This window comes from Halichoerus grypus, chromosome 5 (genome assembly GCF_964656455.1).
Source record: "Halichoerus grypus chromosome 5, mHalGry1.hap1.1, whole genome shotgun sequence".
NCBI classification, from domain to species: Eukaryota; Metazoa; Chordata; class Mammalia; order Carnivora; family Phocidae; genus Halichoerus; species Halichoerus grypus.
This window is the reverse complement of record NC_135716.1, coordinates 35,106,093-35,119,558: the sequence shown is the minus strand read 5'-3', so window position 1 is coordinate 35,119,558 and position 13,466 is coordinate 35,106,093. Positions and strand designations below refer to the sequence as shown.

The 13,466-nt window shown below is 46.2% G+C and overlaps 1 protein-coding gene across 3 annotated transcripts in view; it reads left to right on the top strand.

Moving 5' to 3' along the window:
- Positions 1-13,466, top strand: part of GRHL2 (grainyhead like transcription factor 2) — a 156,656-nt gene that overhangs the window by 135,715 nt on the left and 7,475 nt on the right. For all 3 annotated transcript variants that reach the window (XM_078072165.1, XM_036080154.2, XM_036080153.2), the window contains one exon: positions 3,590-3,675. In XM_078072165.1, the coding sequence (XP_077928291.1) occupies positions 3,590-3,675 (86 nt within the window). The remainder of the gene's footprint in view (positions 1-3,589; positions 3,676-13,466) is intronic.

Below are 13,466 nucleotides of genomic sequence, written 5' to 3'. Positions count from 1 at the left end.
CCTTCCTTGGAGGAAGAGGAGAGTGTGGGGAATGGCCATTGCCCCTCCTGTCCTGCTGTAGCCAACACCAAGAGCTTCCAGGGATCTTAGACGTACTGTGCTGGACTTCCAGTGAGTCAGGCTACCCTGTTAAATATGTTCTGCCGTCCACACAGACTTGAATTTTTTGTTACCGAGAAATAGTATTTCTTTTCTACTTGTAGTGGGATTTGCGTAGTGGTCAAGAACATCCCCTCTGTAGCCTTCCTCAGCCCTTCAGAGTTGTAGGACCTTGGGGAGACCCTCCGCTCCTTCGAGTCCACATTGTAAAACAGGGATGAGAAGAGTACCTACCTGTAGAGTTGCTGTGAGGATTGATGAACCTCAGTGTAGGTGAGACACTTCAGCCAGGTGCCTAGCACATAGGAAGCACTCTGTGTTCACTGTTACAGCTGTGACTTTTATTATTAGGTCTGGATCTAGGTACATGTGTTCATTGTGAATAAGTAATTAGTGCTTCAAAATGGAAAGAGCATAAATACCTAGGTGGTGTTAATTACATTAGCAACCTTTAAACCTTTAAAAGATTGACTTCACAGGCTTCCCATCAAATATTCAAGTGCATTTTGGGCTTTGTTCCTGCATGCCTTTTCTAGCACATACTTTAGAACGAAGGCAGAATTATATGGAAATCAAGAATTACACAGGCAAAAGTAATTGTAGCTTGCATCCATATTTAGTGCATGCTGGCTAGCCCAAAGGTTGTGTTTTTCAGATTATTTTGAGATTGTGAAGTCAGTACAAAAATTGCCACTGGGAATTTTATTGGGCTGTGACAAAAAGCAAGTCTATGGCCTTTGAAACATCTAAATCACAGAGACACACGAGGGCGCTGCAAGCTACCAGCGACCAAGCAAGTGGTCTCCTGGGAGTGGCTTTCCTTTGGAAAAGGACAGTGGAGTTACTGAGCCCCTTGCCTGGAGCTCCCAGTCGGAGCTGGTCTTTGACAAACAAGAGGAATCAGGGTCAGTGATGGTTCCCATTGTTTATTTATTAGAAGTTCTCCAGGAGAGAAAATGATCATAGTTCTCCCCAAAGCCACTCTTTGTTGTTCTGCCTTTGTAGCCACTTCTCTGGGGGGCTCCGTGGGAGTCACTTGGAGCCTGCCCCTGCGGCTGTCTGCCTCTCCCCTAGCGTCTGGGACGCCTGCCGGCCGTCACGGCCACCGTTAGCGGAGTGATTGCGTGGGCCCCGCCGCAGCCGCACGGTTGCCGAAGCTGCCGCCCGGGGCAAGCCGTGGGGGTGCGCTGTCAGCCCAGCAGGGGCGGGGGTTGGGGTGCTGCCCTGCCTGGCCTCTCTGCCACAGCCTATCCACGTGCCACCGGACCACCTCTAACGCCTTACCGCGACACCTGTAGCAAGGGAATCAGCCATACTATTTCCAAGACAAAGGTTTTAAAACAAGAAATTTGTAAATCCAATGGCAGCAGGACGCATTTTACTAGAACATGTTTGGGGTTTCCTTAGGGTCAGCCTGCTGGAAATGACATTTTTCTTTTGCGGCTTGCGGGGAGAACTTCCAGAATGTTTGCTGTAACAACCACCCTTTTTTTATTTATTTTTTATTTTTTTATTTTTTTTAAAGATTTTTTATTTATTTGACAGAGAGAGATACAGCGAGAGGGAACACAAGCAGGGAGAGTGGGAGAGGGAGAAGCAGGCTTCCCGCCGAGCAGGGAGCCCGATGCGGGGCTCGATCCCAGGACCCCGGGATCATGACCTGAGCTGAAGGCAGACGCTCAACGACTGAGCCACCCAGGCGCCCCAGCCACCCTTTTTTAAATTTTAATTGTCCTCATCCATTGGTAGCTGAGGTCCTCTGGTCTAATTGTTTCTCACTGTGCCGCTAACCTTGAGTCCTCTTATAGGGCCATTAGGCCACTAGATTGTTTCAGCTGAAATGGAGACTATAAATATTCCTCCAAAGGACTACATTTTGAAATCTTTGGAGACATGTTCAATCTGTTTATTTTTAATTGGTAGTTTATTTTTATACTTGGTAAAGAGAAGAAACTTTGCAATACTTCAGGGTTTTTTCTCTTTTGTGTCACACACAAACCGAACAGCTGCTGCAGAGAGAAAATGTAGGCAGAGTCCTTGTGCGCCCGTGTAGACTTTGCCTTTATAAAGCAGGCAGCTTTAACAAAGCCCCTGGGACTGGGGAGGAGTGGGGGAAGGGGCAGGAGTTTGAGTTAGAGCTGGTTTCAGTTTCCAGCTCCAGCGTCATTCTTCCAGCTTGGTGGTAACTGTGCCTCCGTTGGTACCTGACTGTGGTCGGAGGCTCAGCAGGGTTTCTTGGCGGCACATTCTTCCTGTAGTAGCCAGGCGCAGGGGGCTGCAGCCTTGGCCCTTTTCTTTCCCTCTGAAGTCAGAACCAGAAGCCATATTATTGGAGGAAGGAGAGAGAAAGCACAGGCAGCTCAGGGGGCTGGAGGGTCGCGTGTGAATGGCAGTTCCAGTTCTTTCTGGGAGCTAAGCCTCCGGGCAGTTGCTGTAAGGAAGGGTGTCCCCTGAGAGTGTCTTCTCCTCTGTGATGGTGTCTGGGGTCGCTACCATCTCCCCTAGTCTGTGCATGATCAACTTGAGACTGTTACGTTACAGAGAAATGAGCACAAAGCCGCATTCACCTTCACCGAGGGCACTAGAACCACGACAGGTGCTTCCTGATGGCATCGCTGATGGAGGAGCACTACTTGCTGGGTGCTGGGCACGGGGCTAAGCGCCCACGTGGATGCTATTCATTTAAGCCCCACAGCAACCCCGTGAGGTAGATGATATTATTATCCCCATTGTCCAGGGAAGACCAGCGCTTGGAGAGATGTAAGGAAGCAGAGCCCCACAGCAGGCTGAGCTGGGGTCAAAGCCAGGCCTGTTGTACTCCAGGTCCATGGCTTCTCCCTCACGCCTCTGACATGCCCCGGCTCCCTCCGGGCCTGTGCACTGGTCGGTCTGTCGCCTGGAGTTGCGCTCCCTGTCCTCTCTCCCCACCTCCCCAGCTCTGTGAAAAGCTCAGGCCCCTGTAAGCACTCTTTCGTGTCTTTTTCCTTCTGAACTCGTCCAACCCCGTCTGGCTGTCTGCTTATTTGAGGAATGCCTGCCTCTCTAAGGGACGACGAATTCCTTAAGGTCAGACCATGTCTTAATTCATTGCTGCAACCTCAGCTTCTGGCACACAGCCTGATGGGTATTTGGCAATATTTGTTGAATGATCAAATGAATAAGTAGAAGACGGAGGTCGCAAAAAGGGATGTTCTAAGGAGATGATGGACCCACCTTGAGAAATTCCAATGTGAACAGTGTGGGAAAGCATCACAGTGCATTAAGTGTGACTCACTTGTCCGTTTACTCCCGCGAAGGGCCCCTTAGCCCCTGGCTGCAGGTCAGCTGTGGAGGTGCGGCAGTCACCCTCGTAGGGGTCGTCTGGGTCATCGGGGGTCCGCGACCTCATAGATACTGTCAGCCTCTGACGCGCGTGTGACAGGAAGCAGCCTGGCAGCGGTGGTGGGCTTGTGGGCTCCTCAGTCACGCCTCCCCTCTGCTTCGCTTTCAGTGCTGCTGTACGTGCGGAAGGAGACGGACGATGTGTTCGATGCTTTGATGTTGAAATCCCCCACTGTGAAGGGCCTGATGGAAGCGGTAAGCAGCTGACCCTTTCAGCCTCCAGGAAACCTGCCTCTGTTCTCCTGAGCTGGAGTCCGTGCCTTAACATGCAGCCTTCGAGATGGCTCTGGAATGAGCTTTATAAAGAAAAAGAAAAACAGATTTATGGGAACACTGATCTCCACACCATCCTGGCTTATTAGCATTCAAGGAGAAGGAAACTTTGAAAAACTGCCAATTCCCTGTCAGTTTACGGCTAATCAGAGTAAGATGCCATAGAGAAGGTTCATCTGAGTTTCCATTTGTCTCTTTGTGTGAAACCAAATTAGATACGTTTAACTTCCAAATATGCACAGAACAGAAACAATTAGGAAGTATCTTGCTAGCTGTGATAGTGTAATCCAAAATAAAAATATGACGTATTTCGGTTAAGAAGCATTCACGTACACATGGCCATTGCTGGGCCACAGTATTTAAGTAAGACTCGGAACTTCCACCCTCACTTCCCATCCCCAGTTAGTCTAGCATCGGGGAGCCTGGGCTCAGGAAAAGTTATCTGATATTTTATCCATATGTTATCCATCCGAATAGGACTTTAATATGACTCTATTTTGACTATTTCTCCCTCCCACTTTTTTTTTTTTTTTTTTTTGGTACAACTATGTAGAAGATCTGGGTATGTTATGGCAATGGAGACAACAGGACTGCCAAGGGACAGTCCACAGTCACTTGTGGGTCTGCAAAACTGCGACATTGGAACAGTATCGTGGGTTTTGTGAGGCAAAATATTACAATGTATAGGATAGGACTAGAAGTGGAATCGTACAATATGTGGTCTTTTGTGGTTGGTTTCTCTCACTGAGCATAATGTTTCAAACATGGTGTAGTATAATCAGTACTTCATTCTGTTTTATCGCTGAATAATAGTTCATTGCATGGATATACGACATTCTGTTTTTCCAGATTTGTCAGGTGATAGACATTTAGGGTTTTTCCACCCTCTGAGTGTTGTGAATAATGCTGCTGTGAACATGTACAAGTTTTTCTTTGAACCCTTGTTTTCAGCCACTGAGTAACCACTGCCTATACTCCTCCACCACAGCAGAGTCGAGCTTTTGATCTCTCTTAGGGGAACTAATTTAACACCTTCCTTGCTTTGCTTGGCTGTGGGTGTGGGGGAGAGTGGTGCACGGTATCCTTTGACCTTGTAGGCCGGGGAGAAATCAGGTTTGCTCTGGGCAGATGCCTTGGGGCAATTCTGACTTTATCTCCCCTTTGTTAAACCTGGAAAGAAAAGGTTTTACTGGTGCACCAACACAAGCTATCTCCTTGTTTCTTGAGTGGGTCATATGGGCAAGCAGGGCCGCAGACGCTCCTTCCGGATTCTCAGGTGACTTGGTCTGCTGGTGAGCTCCAAAGGAATGACATCCATCAGCAGCCCTTGCAATTTGGGGGTGGCCGCCAACGACAACGGGTTCTATTTAAGTGAAGACTTGAGCACACCATGAAGTAAGAAGGCAGGACACTGTAGTTGTACGCTAGGTTTCTTTGGGGCCTAGGTTTCTTTGGGGTGGGGTAAGAAATGGCTATCTCCAAGGCACGCGTTCTCAGAGGACCAGCGCCTCACTAGTGTGTGGCATTTTACCACACTTACCAACACGCACATGGAGATTCAGCGTAGCCTTGTGAGCCAGCATATGGGCTTTGGGCTCAGAAACCCACATGTAGATCGTCAAGCTCTTACTAGCTGGGCAAGCTACTTAACCTCTTCTTCATCCTTCAGATGGAAATCATAATAGTACCTACCTCACAGGATTGCTGTGGGGATGAAATGAGACACCACACATAGAACTCCCTGTCTGGTTCCTAAGTACCCGATAAAGGTTAGTTTTTATTACCAAATCAGAGCTAGCAAAGATCGCGGGACACTTCCTCCTTTTCCTCAGATTTTGGATTTCTCAAATAATCAGCTACTTTATGGATATGGTCTAAAAGATGGAAAGCTTTTTTGGTTCGTGATTCCATTCTGTAATTTTCCACTAACCTGGCATTTTGGTGGAGGCATGGAACTATGGAAATGGCACAGGTAACTGGGTCAGAAATTCTGGAGGTTGTGTGGGAGTTCCCCTTCTCAAGCCTAGAGACAGAAAGCTGCTCCCAAGGAATGATCTTTATGCCCCACAGTCCAAAACCCCACATTAAGCAAAACTTCCAAAGGAGAAAGCAATGTGACTCTGGTCTCTATGCTTTGTTCAGCTCTTAATTTTAAAATAACATCATTCTGTGTGTGTGTGTTGGGGTGGGGGGGTTATATATTTTTTTTTAACAACTTAAAACTGCATACAAAAAAATCCTAACTTTTAAGAAAATCTGTTTAATCAAGAGACATTATACTTGACTTCAAGCCATCACTTTGAACCCTGTCAGTGGTTGAAAGTGGCTTTCTTTTTTTCCTTCTTTTAAGATTTTATTTGTCAGAGAGAGAGCACAAGCAGGGAGAATGGCAGGCAGAGGGAGAAGCAAGCTTCTTGCTGAGCAGGGAGCCTGATGCGGGACTCGATCCCAGGACACTGGGATGATGACCTGAGCCGAAGGCAGATGCCTAACCGATTGAGCCACCCAGGCGCCCCGAAAGTGGCTTTCTATAAAAGCACAGTCCCCCACTCATTGTGGACCCAGCAGATACTGTGGGCCTAGGATGTTGCTTCTCTAAGTGGGGGATTCCACTGGATTCTCCTAGGGTACTTTTCTGTGATGCCATCCTGGAACGCTACACCTGACCTTCAGAATCAGGCTGTCTGCGGTGGGCCCAGGAATCAGCACTGGTAGCACACTCCCTGGCTGACCTGAAACCACACTAAAGTGTGGGAGCCACTGCGTGGTGTGTACATTGGCTGGGAACTGATATCAGGGTCAGATTCTGCCTTAGGGTCCTATGTGCATATTCACTCCAAATGAATCATCCCCCTCATTATCCTCTTTTGGGGCCAGAGTTCTTGCAAAAGTGGATTTGAGCGGGGGAGTGGCCCTGCAGGCTATTTCATGCGTGTAGACCCACCTCTGTGGATTTGGGGAATTGGCCTGGGTCTAGGGTACCTCCTTCATCCTCCATCAAAGGTGTGGGAAGACCACATCCTTTCTTTATTGAGGAAGGTGCTCACAGTCTTCCAGGGAGAGCAGACCTCCCAACTCCAAATGTAAAAGTGTGTCTTGTGCAAAGTAAGTGTGTGTCTTGCAGTTTTTGAAATAGGAACACCTGCTTCATATCAGTATTCACATTGTCTTATTCCCCTCCTGAACTAGTCTTTGAAAGGTTGGCTGTGCGTCACCTTCCTCAGCTGTAAAATGGAGTCATGGAGAACATAAATGAGTTAGCGCAAGCACGCAGGAGCTCTATCTGAGCAGGTGATGGCAATGACAATGAGGAGAACGCAGCTGCTCCTGCAGCAGGAAGACTCGGGTTGCTTTCTATTGGAGAACCTTCTCTCATTTCTGCTGTTAACCTCAAATCCCCTATCCTCAGCCAAGCATTATTTAGATGTAGAAGAATCCCTGTCCTGGGAGATAAAGAGCCCCCCCAAAAAGTTCTGCATTTTTTTCTTTTTTAAAAAAATGATTATCGGCAACCAGTGGTGCAGGTTGATTGATCACAGACAGACTAGAACCGCGTTGCCACCCTTCCTTCAGATGGGAGGTCTGAGTCCGGCAGACTCACTCACTGAGCAGTTTGGGGATGGTGACGGTGCTCCTCCAGCCTACACAGATTTCCTAGAGTCTGTTAAGTCAGGTCACTCAACAGGATGGAGTCGTTCTGTTATCTGGAAAGTGGGTTGTTTTTGTGCTCAGCAGACATTGTAGTCTCCCTTGAGATGATACGACTGGGTTTGCCTTGAAAGGGTCACACGTCCCCCCAGAAGCTCAGACACGGCAGCATGCACAGGAAAGAATGGGTTGGCGAGCGTGATTGAGCTCCAGTCACAACTGTGGAGTCTCGCACCTGACCCTCTCAATCCTGTTTCCTTCCTCACAAAATGTGGACCATGCCAACTTTGAGAAATTGTTTTATTTGTACTCTCCTTGACCTCTCACTATCTTAGAAGGAACTCTTGACCACAACAAAGAGAAATGGAATTATTGGGTCACTTTGCTACAGGACTGGATAATTCTTCTTCTTTTACTGGTCCTGAACCTCCCACACCTTCATTTCACATGCCACAAAATCATTATCCATACAGAGGTAGACACTTGATAGAAAAAGAAAAACGGTTCTCTGTCAGCGGATGTTAATGAATGTTCCCATACTTGGTATCATTTGGATAAAGTAGACTGTTTCTCTTTTCATCTGCATGTTTGATATCATGTCAACCAAGCCACTTATGTAACCTTGATAATTCACTTTGGCTTCTTTATTCGTATAGTTGGGTTTTATTTATTTTTTTAAAAATTTATTTATGTTGAGAGAGTACAAGCGAGAGGGGCAGAGGGAGGAGAGAGAATGTCAGGTAGACTCTGGGCTGAGCCCAGAACCTAATGCAGGGCTCGATCTCACAACCCTGAGATCACAACCTGAGCCAAAAGCAAGAGTTGGACACTTAGCAGACTGCACCACCCCTATAATTAGGTTTTAAACTTGATTACAGACAAGGATTTGGTGATGATGATGGTGGTAGTGGAGGTGACATGGTGATGATGATGGTAGTGGAGGTGACATGAGTTTTCAAAGTTTTTTTGACTTTTCTAAGTGATTTTGCCTAGTAATCCCACACATGAATCTTCAGCTGCTGTAGCCTCCTTCTAATCCCTGAACCCCCAAGGTTTACTCATACCTCAAGGCCTTTGTCCCTGTTGCTTCTTCTGCCAGGAGTGTTTTTCCTCCATGTGGAGAAGGCTCACTCTCTTATTTCCCTCAGGCCTCTGCTCACATGGCCCTTGCCGAGGTGGGCCTTGCCGTACCACCTACAGAAATGGCATCTCTATCATCGTTCCCTCACCATGCTTTGTTTTATTTCATAGCACTGATCACCGCTCGGCATATTTAACCTTTGCTAGACATTTATTTTTTTTCTCCTCGCCAGTAGAGTGTAGAGCTCATGAGCACAGGGAGTCGGTGTCTTCTGTGTACCCCCAGATCCTTGAGCATAAGTACTTGACTGCCCCGAGCACCTGTTGTACACACGCCCCATGCTGAGTGCTGCAGGTAGCACGATTTCACATGCCTTGCTTCACTGGATGTTCACAGTACCCCTGTGAACTTGGCAATGCAAGTACCATCATCACCATCCTACAGAGGTAGACTGAGGCCCAGGAAGGGGGTCTCCCAAGGTCTGATAGCTCCACAGAGCAGTGGAGCCAACTTAAGCCCTCGAGCAGTTTAAGTCCAACGAGAGAGATGTCCACATATGAAAAGTTATTTCAAGAAGAATAGACTTTCCAGATCACTGCTCACCACAACTGAAGGAAAGAAGAGAGGCAACAAAAAAACCATCAGGCAAGAAGTAGTATGTGTAGGGGTTGATCCCACACAGTCAGGGTTCAAATCCTGGCTGTGACACTTTGTGTGATGTGACTTTGGGCAAGGTACTTGACCTCTTTGTACCCCAGTTTCATCATTTCTGAAATGAGGATAATAATAACGTGGGATATTATTACTAGGATAATGATAAAATGACATCTAAGGTTGTTGTGATGATTAACTGAGTTCATATACATGGCATTTAAAAGTAGCACACAGAAATTCTCTATACATAGATGGTAGGTAGGTACATACATATGTACATACACAGGAGGTGACTATAAGCACTATGGGGTGGGGAGGCAGATTGAGACTCCTCCAAGCCAAAGGGTAGAGATGGTCTCTGTTGGTGCAGCTAGCTGATGCACACAAGGGAAAATTTTGCTCACGGGCTCGGTAGCACCCTCTTCAGTTCAACAGAGTTGCTCATGCATGGAGTAAAGGCCATTACTCCCTGATTCTCTTGACAGGTCAAATGCAGCCACTGATGATGTGTTTGCAAGCAAGAGTCCCCTCCTTCTTAAATGTGTGTCTTAGAGCCTACACTGAACTGTTTATAACTCCAAATAAAAGTCACTGGCTTCCAGAGTAGGCTGTTCTGCTGAGTGTCTCTAGACAAGGCAGACTGAGTCCTACACTGGTGAAAACCAATGGGAGTCTCTAAGTTCTGCCTGTCACATACCTGAGGTGTCTGGGCAAAGAGAATGCTTCACAAAATTAAAGTCTAAAAAGTTACAGATCATCAGACAACCAATAACACATTGATGAGATAAGTCTAAGAACCTAGTATCCTCCTGGATGTAAAGGAAGTCTTTTGGGTCTTTAAAAATATCAATAATGGGTTTTAAAAATTATGAAAGTGGATTATCATTTCAGATAAATTGAAAAGCAGAAATTAAAAAGCAAGCACTCCTAACTCCCCCATTTGAGAAAACTATGACGCGGGCACGTATTTTCTGTGCATAGAAAGGAGGGTTTATGGGTGATACCGTCCAGGTCCCAGGCGGAAGGAATCCTTCTGTAACCCACTGACAGATGGCCAGCTTCTTCCACATGAAACCCTGCAGAGTCTCACTTCTTCCCAGGGTTCTGAATTTGGCAAAGCACACTTCCTCGCCTGGCATGGAGGCGGAGGACGCCGTGTCACTGTGGCCTGGTACCAAGCTGCCTCTGGCTTTGCCTTTGACAGTTGCATGGAGGGCACAGCTTTGCCCTTCAGCCTCACATATGCCCATTTTCTCTGAGCGTTCAGAGTCTGAAACCAGACTGCCAGATTGTTCCCTTTCCAATCTGTCGCTCCCACTTACTAGCAGGTACATTATTTAATGACTGTAAACTCCAGTTGCCTCACCTGAGAAACAGGGCTCATAAAAGGACCTATTCCCCTGTAATGATGGGAGGATGGAGCAAGTTCTTAGATGCAGAGTGTTCGGTGCCTCTACGATGGGCACTCAGTAAGCACTCAGGAAACGCTAGCCGCCGCCGCCGCCGCCGCCACTACTCCCAGGAGACCCTGGTCCGACCGGAAGTGTGCGGGGTTTATGCAGGTTGCCCGGCTCTGGCTGGGCAGTTATCAATTGATGTGTGAGCCGAGGTAGTTTTCATGCTTTGGGACACTGAAAAGACAAAGAATCAGAATCACTTTTCTTTCAGAAGAGGGGAACCTACAGATAGGAGTCTGGTGATGTTGGGTAGAAAAATGTCCCTATTTTATTTTAAAAAGAAGTTCTGAATGACACCCACCAAAGTTAAAAAAAACCCAACTCTTTTAGGCCAAGCAAGTCAGAATAATTAGGTACAAATAACACGTAGCCCAGGACTCCAGGCAGACAGCGAGTCCTTAGGTACGGAACGTTTATCAGGGGTTCTTCCTTTTTTGTGCAATGCATGTCTTTGGTAGTGTGATGAAGTCTATGGGCACTTTTCTGAATAATGTTTTTCAGTGTACAAAATAAAAAACATAGGATTACAAAGGAAACCAATTATGTTGATAATATTTCCGTCATAATAAAAAATGTTTGTGATCTGGGAATACACGTGCTCCTTTTTCATGCATTAGCTATCATGATCTGTAGGCGGGACTAATAACTACTGTACTTCTGAAGGGTGAGGGATGCATGTGATTGATATTTCGAGATATCTGCGGTAATTCTACCATGACATGAAAATACCTGTGATTTCCATTGGTAACAAAACACAGGCACTGCTAACATTACTGTATGTTCGTAACTGAAGGGAAGGCTAAATTAAAGCTGAGGGTTAGTGAAAATAAAGAGGTCCGCTTTCCCCACCCAAGTTCATGTGCCTACTCTTCAGGCATCTGCAGACCCCGGGTTAAGAAGCTCTGGCTTAGACCAGCCAGGAATTGCTGAGGAAGTGGCAGCTCCAGAAATGAAGCCCAGGAGAGTTGCCCTTCCAGCATTCGTTCTGTGCACCAGCTCTGTTAATGGGGTTTTAGAACCCCAGGGAGGGGGAAGGAGGTGAGCTCACTCCTGACGAATGGCCGTGGACACCTCCGTCCTCCTTCCTGCGTCCCTTCAGCAAGGCTCCGGGTGCAGAACCAGCTCACGTCAGCATTTCTCTTTTGATTTGCATGTACAGGTGTGGACACACTGGGAGACCAGACAAATAGTGTAAGTTGTAGGTACCAGGCTTGGGAAGAAGGGAGAAAGGAAGTAGAAATTCTCCCGAAGGGAAACGGTAGTGAACTTGGGGAGGGCTGACAAGGGTGTCAATCCTACATTATTCAGAGCATCTCACCTGATTTGGAAATAGCATCAAGATGCTCAAAGAAACTTACTCGTCTTAGAGTTTATTTAGATAGATATAACATAGTGTCTTCCCAAACAGTTGCTGAAGAAATTTGGGTTTCTGAGGAAGGGATGGGGAGCTGTTGTGCAGCCAGGTTCTGTAGGAATGCAGTAGTCCCCCTTATTCCTGGTCTCCCTTGCAATGGTTTTACTTACCTCCAGTCGAATACGGTCCAGAAGCAGATAGCCTAATGCCATGTCACAGTGCCTGCGTCACTCATGTCATTTCATTTTGTCACATAGGCATTTTATCATCGCACATCATTACAAAAAGAAGAGTGAGTACAGTATAGTAAGCTATTTTGAGAGAGACCACATTCACGTAACTTTTATTACAGTACAATTTTTAATTACAGTAATAATTGTTCTATTTTATTATTAGTTATTAATCTCTTACTGTGCCTAATTTATAAATTAATCTTTATCATAGGTATGTATGTGTAGGGGAAAACGTGGTATATAGAGGGTTTGGTATTATCTGAGGTTTCGGGCATCCATGGGGGGTCTTGGAATGTAGCCCCCACGGATAAGGAGGGACTGCTGTACTTCCAAAATATAAGCATTTCTGGAAATCTTAAATTCTGTATTTGTAATTTTATTGAACGCTGATGTATTTTGGCTTATCTTTGCGGTCCAACACATGATAGATTCTCCTTAGGAGATGTTAGTGTGTATGCGTGTATGTGTGTGATGTATAAAATATTAAATCTAGTATATCGATTATATTCAACTGTTCCTATTTATCTTGGATTTGTCCAATTCTGAAAGAGGTATGCTGAAGTCTCCCACCCTAATTGTTGTTTCAAGTTGGCCCTTCATCTGTAATTTGTGCTGTGCTGTTGGATGCATACTCTGTTAGGATTGCTATTCTTTTTCACCTTGTGCTTTTTATCATTACATAATATCCATTCTGACCTCATCAACCTTAACTCTTGCCTCGTCTCCCATGACTCTCCTCACTCCCACTCTCCTTCTGCTTGTGTGTGTTTGGGATGGGCCTCCAGCCCGCGCCTCTTTATTCATTGCATCCTGTTAAGTGTTTCTCTGCTAAACATCCAGCTTGTTCTTTCTTTCTCATCCTTCTTTTAACTTTTCTTTTTTTACCCACTCTGACACTCTAACTTCCAATGGAAAAATGCAGTTCAGTGGAAAAATGCAGTTCATCTCATTTGGTATAATGACTGATAGACTTGATTTTCTTCCTTCCGTATTACTTTTTCTTTATTAGTGATTTTACTCTGCATTTTCCGCTTATTTTCTCTTAAGTTTGGCAGCTATGTTATTCTCTACTTTTCCTAAATTATTTCAGTCCCTCCTCATTTCTCTGTGATTTGAAAATAAAATTCCAGTTATTTTTCTCACCAACACTCTAGCTCCCCCACCCTCCCCGAGATGAGGCTTTGGAGCTTTGGTTTCTCCCTTCTCCCGCTAGCCTGAGTGTGTGGGGGTGCTCACCCCGCTGTCCCCACAAACGCCCGACTTCTCGGTGTTGCTGAGATAGTGGA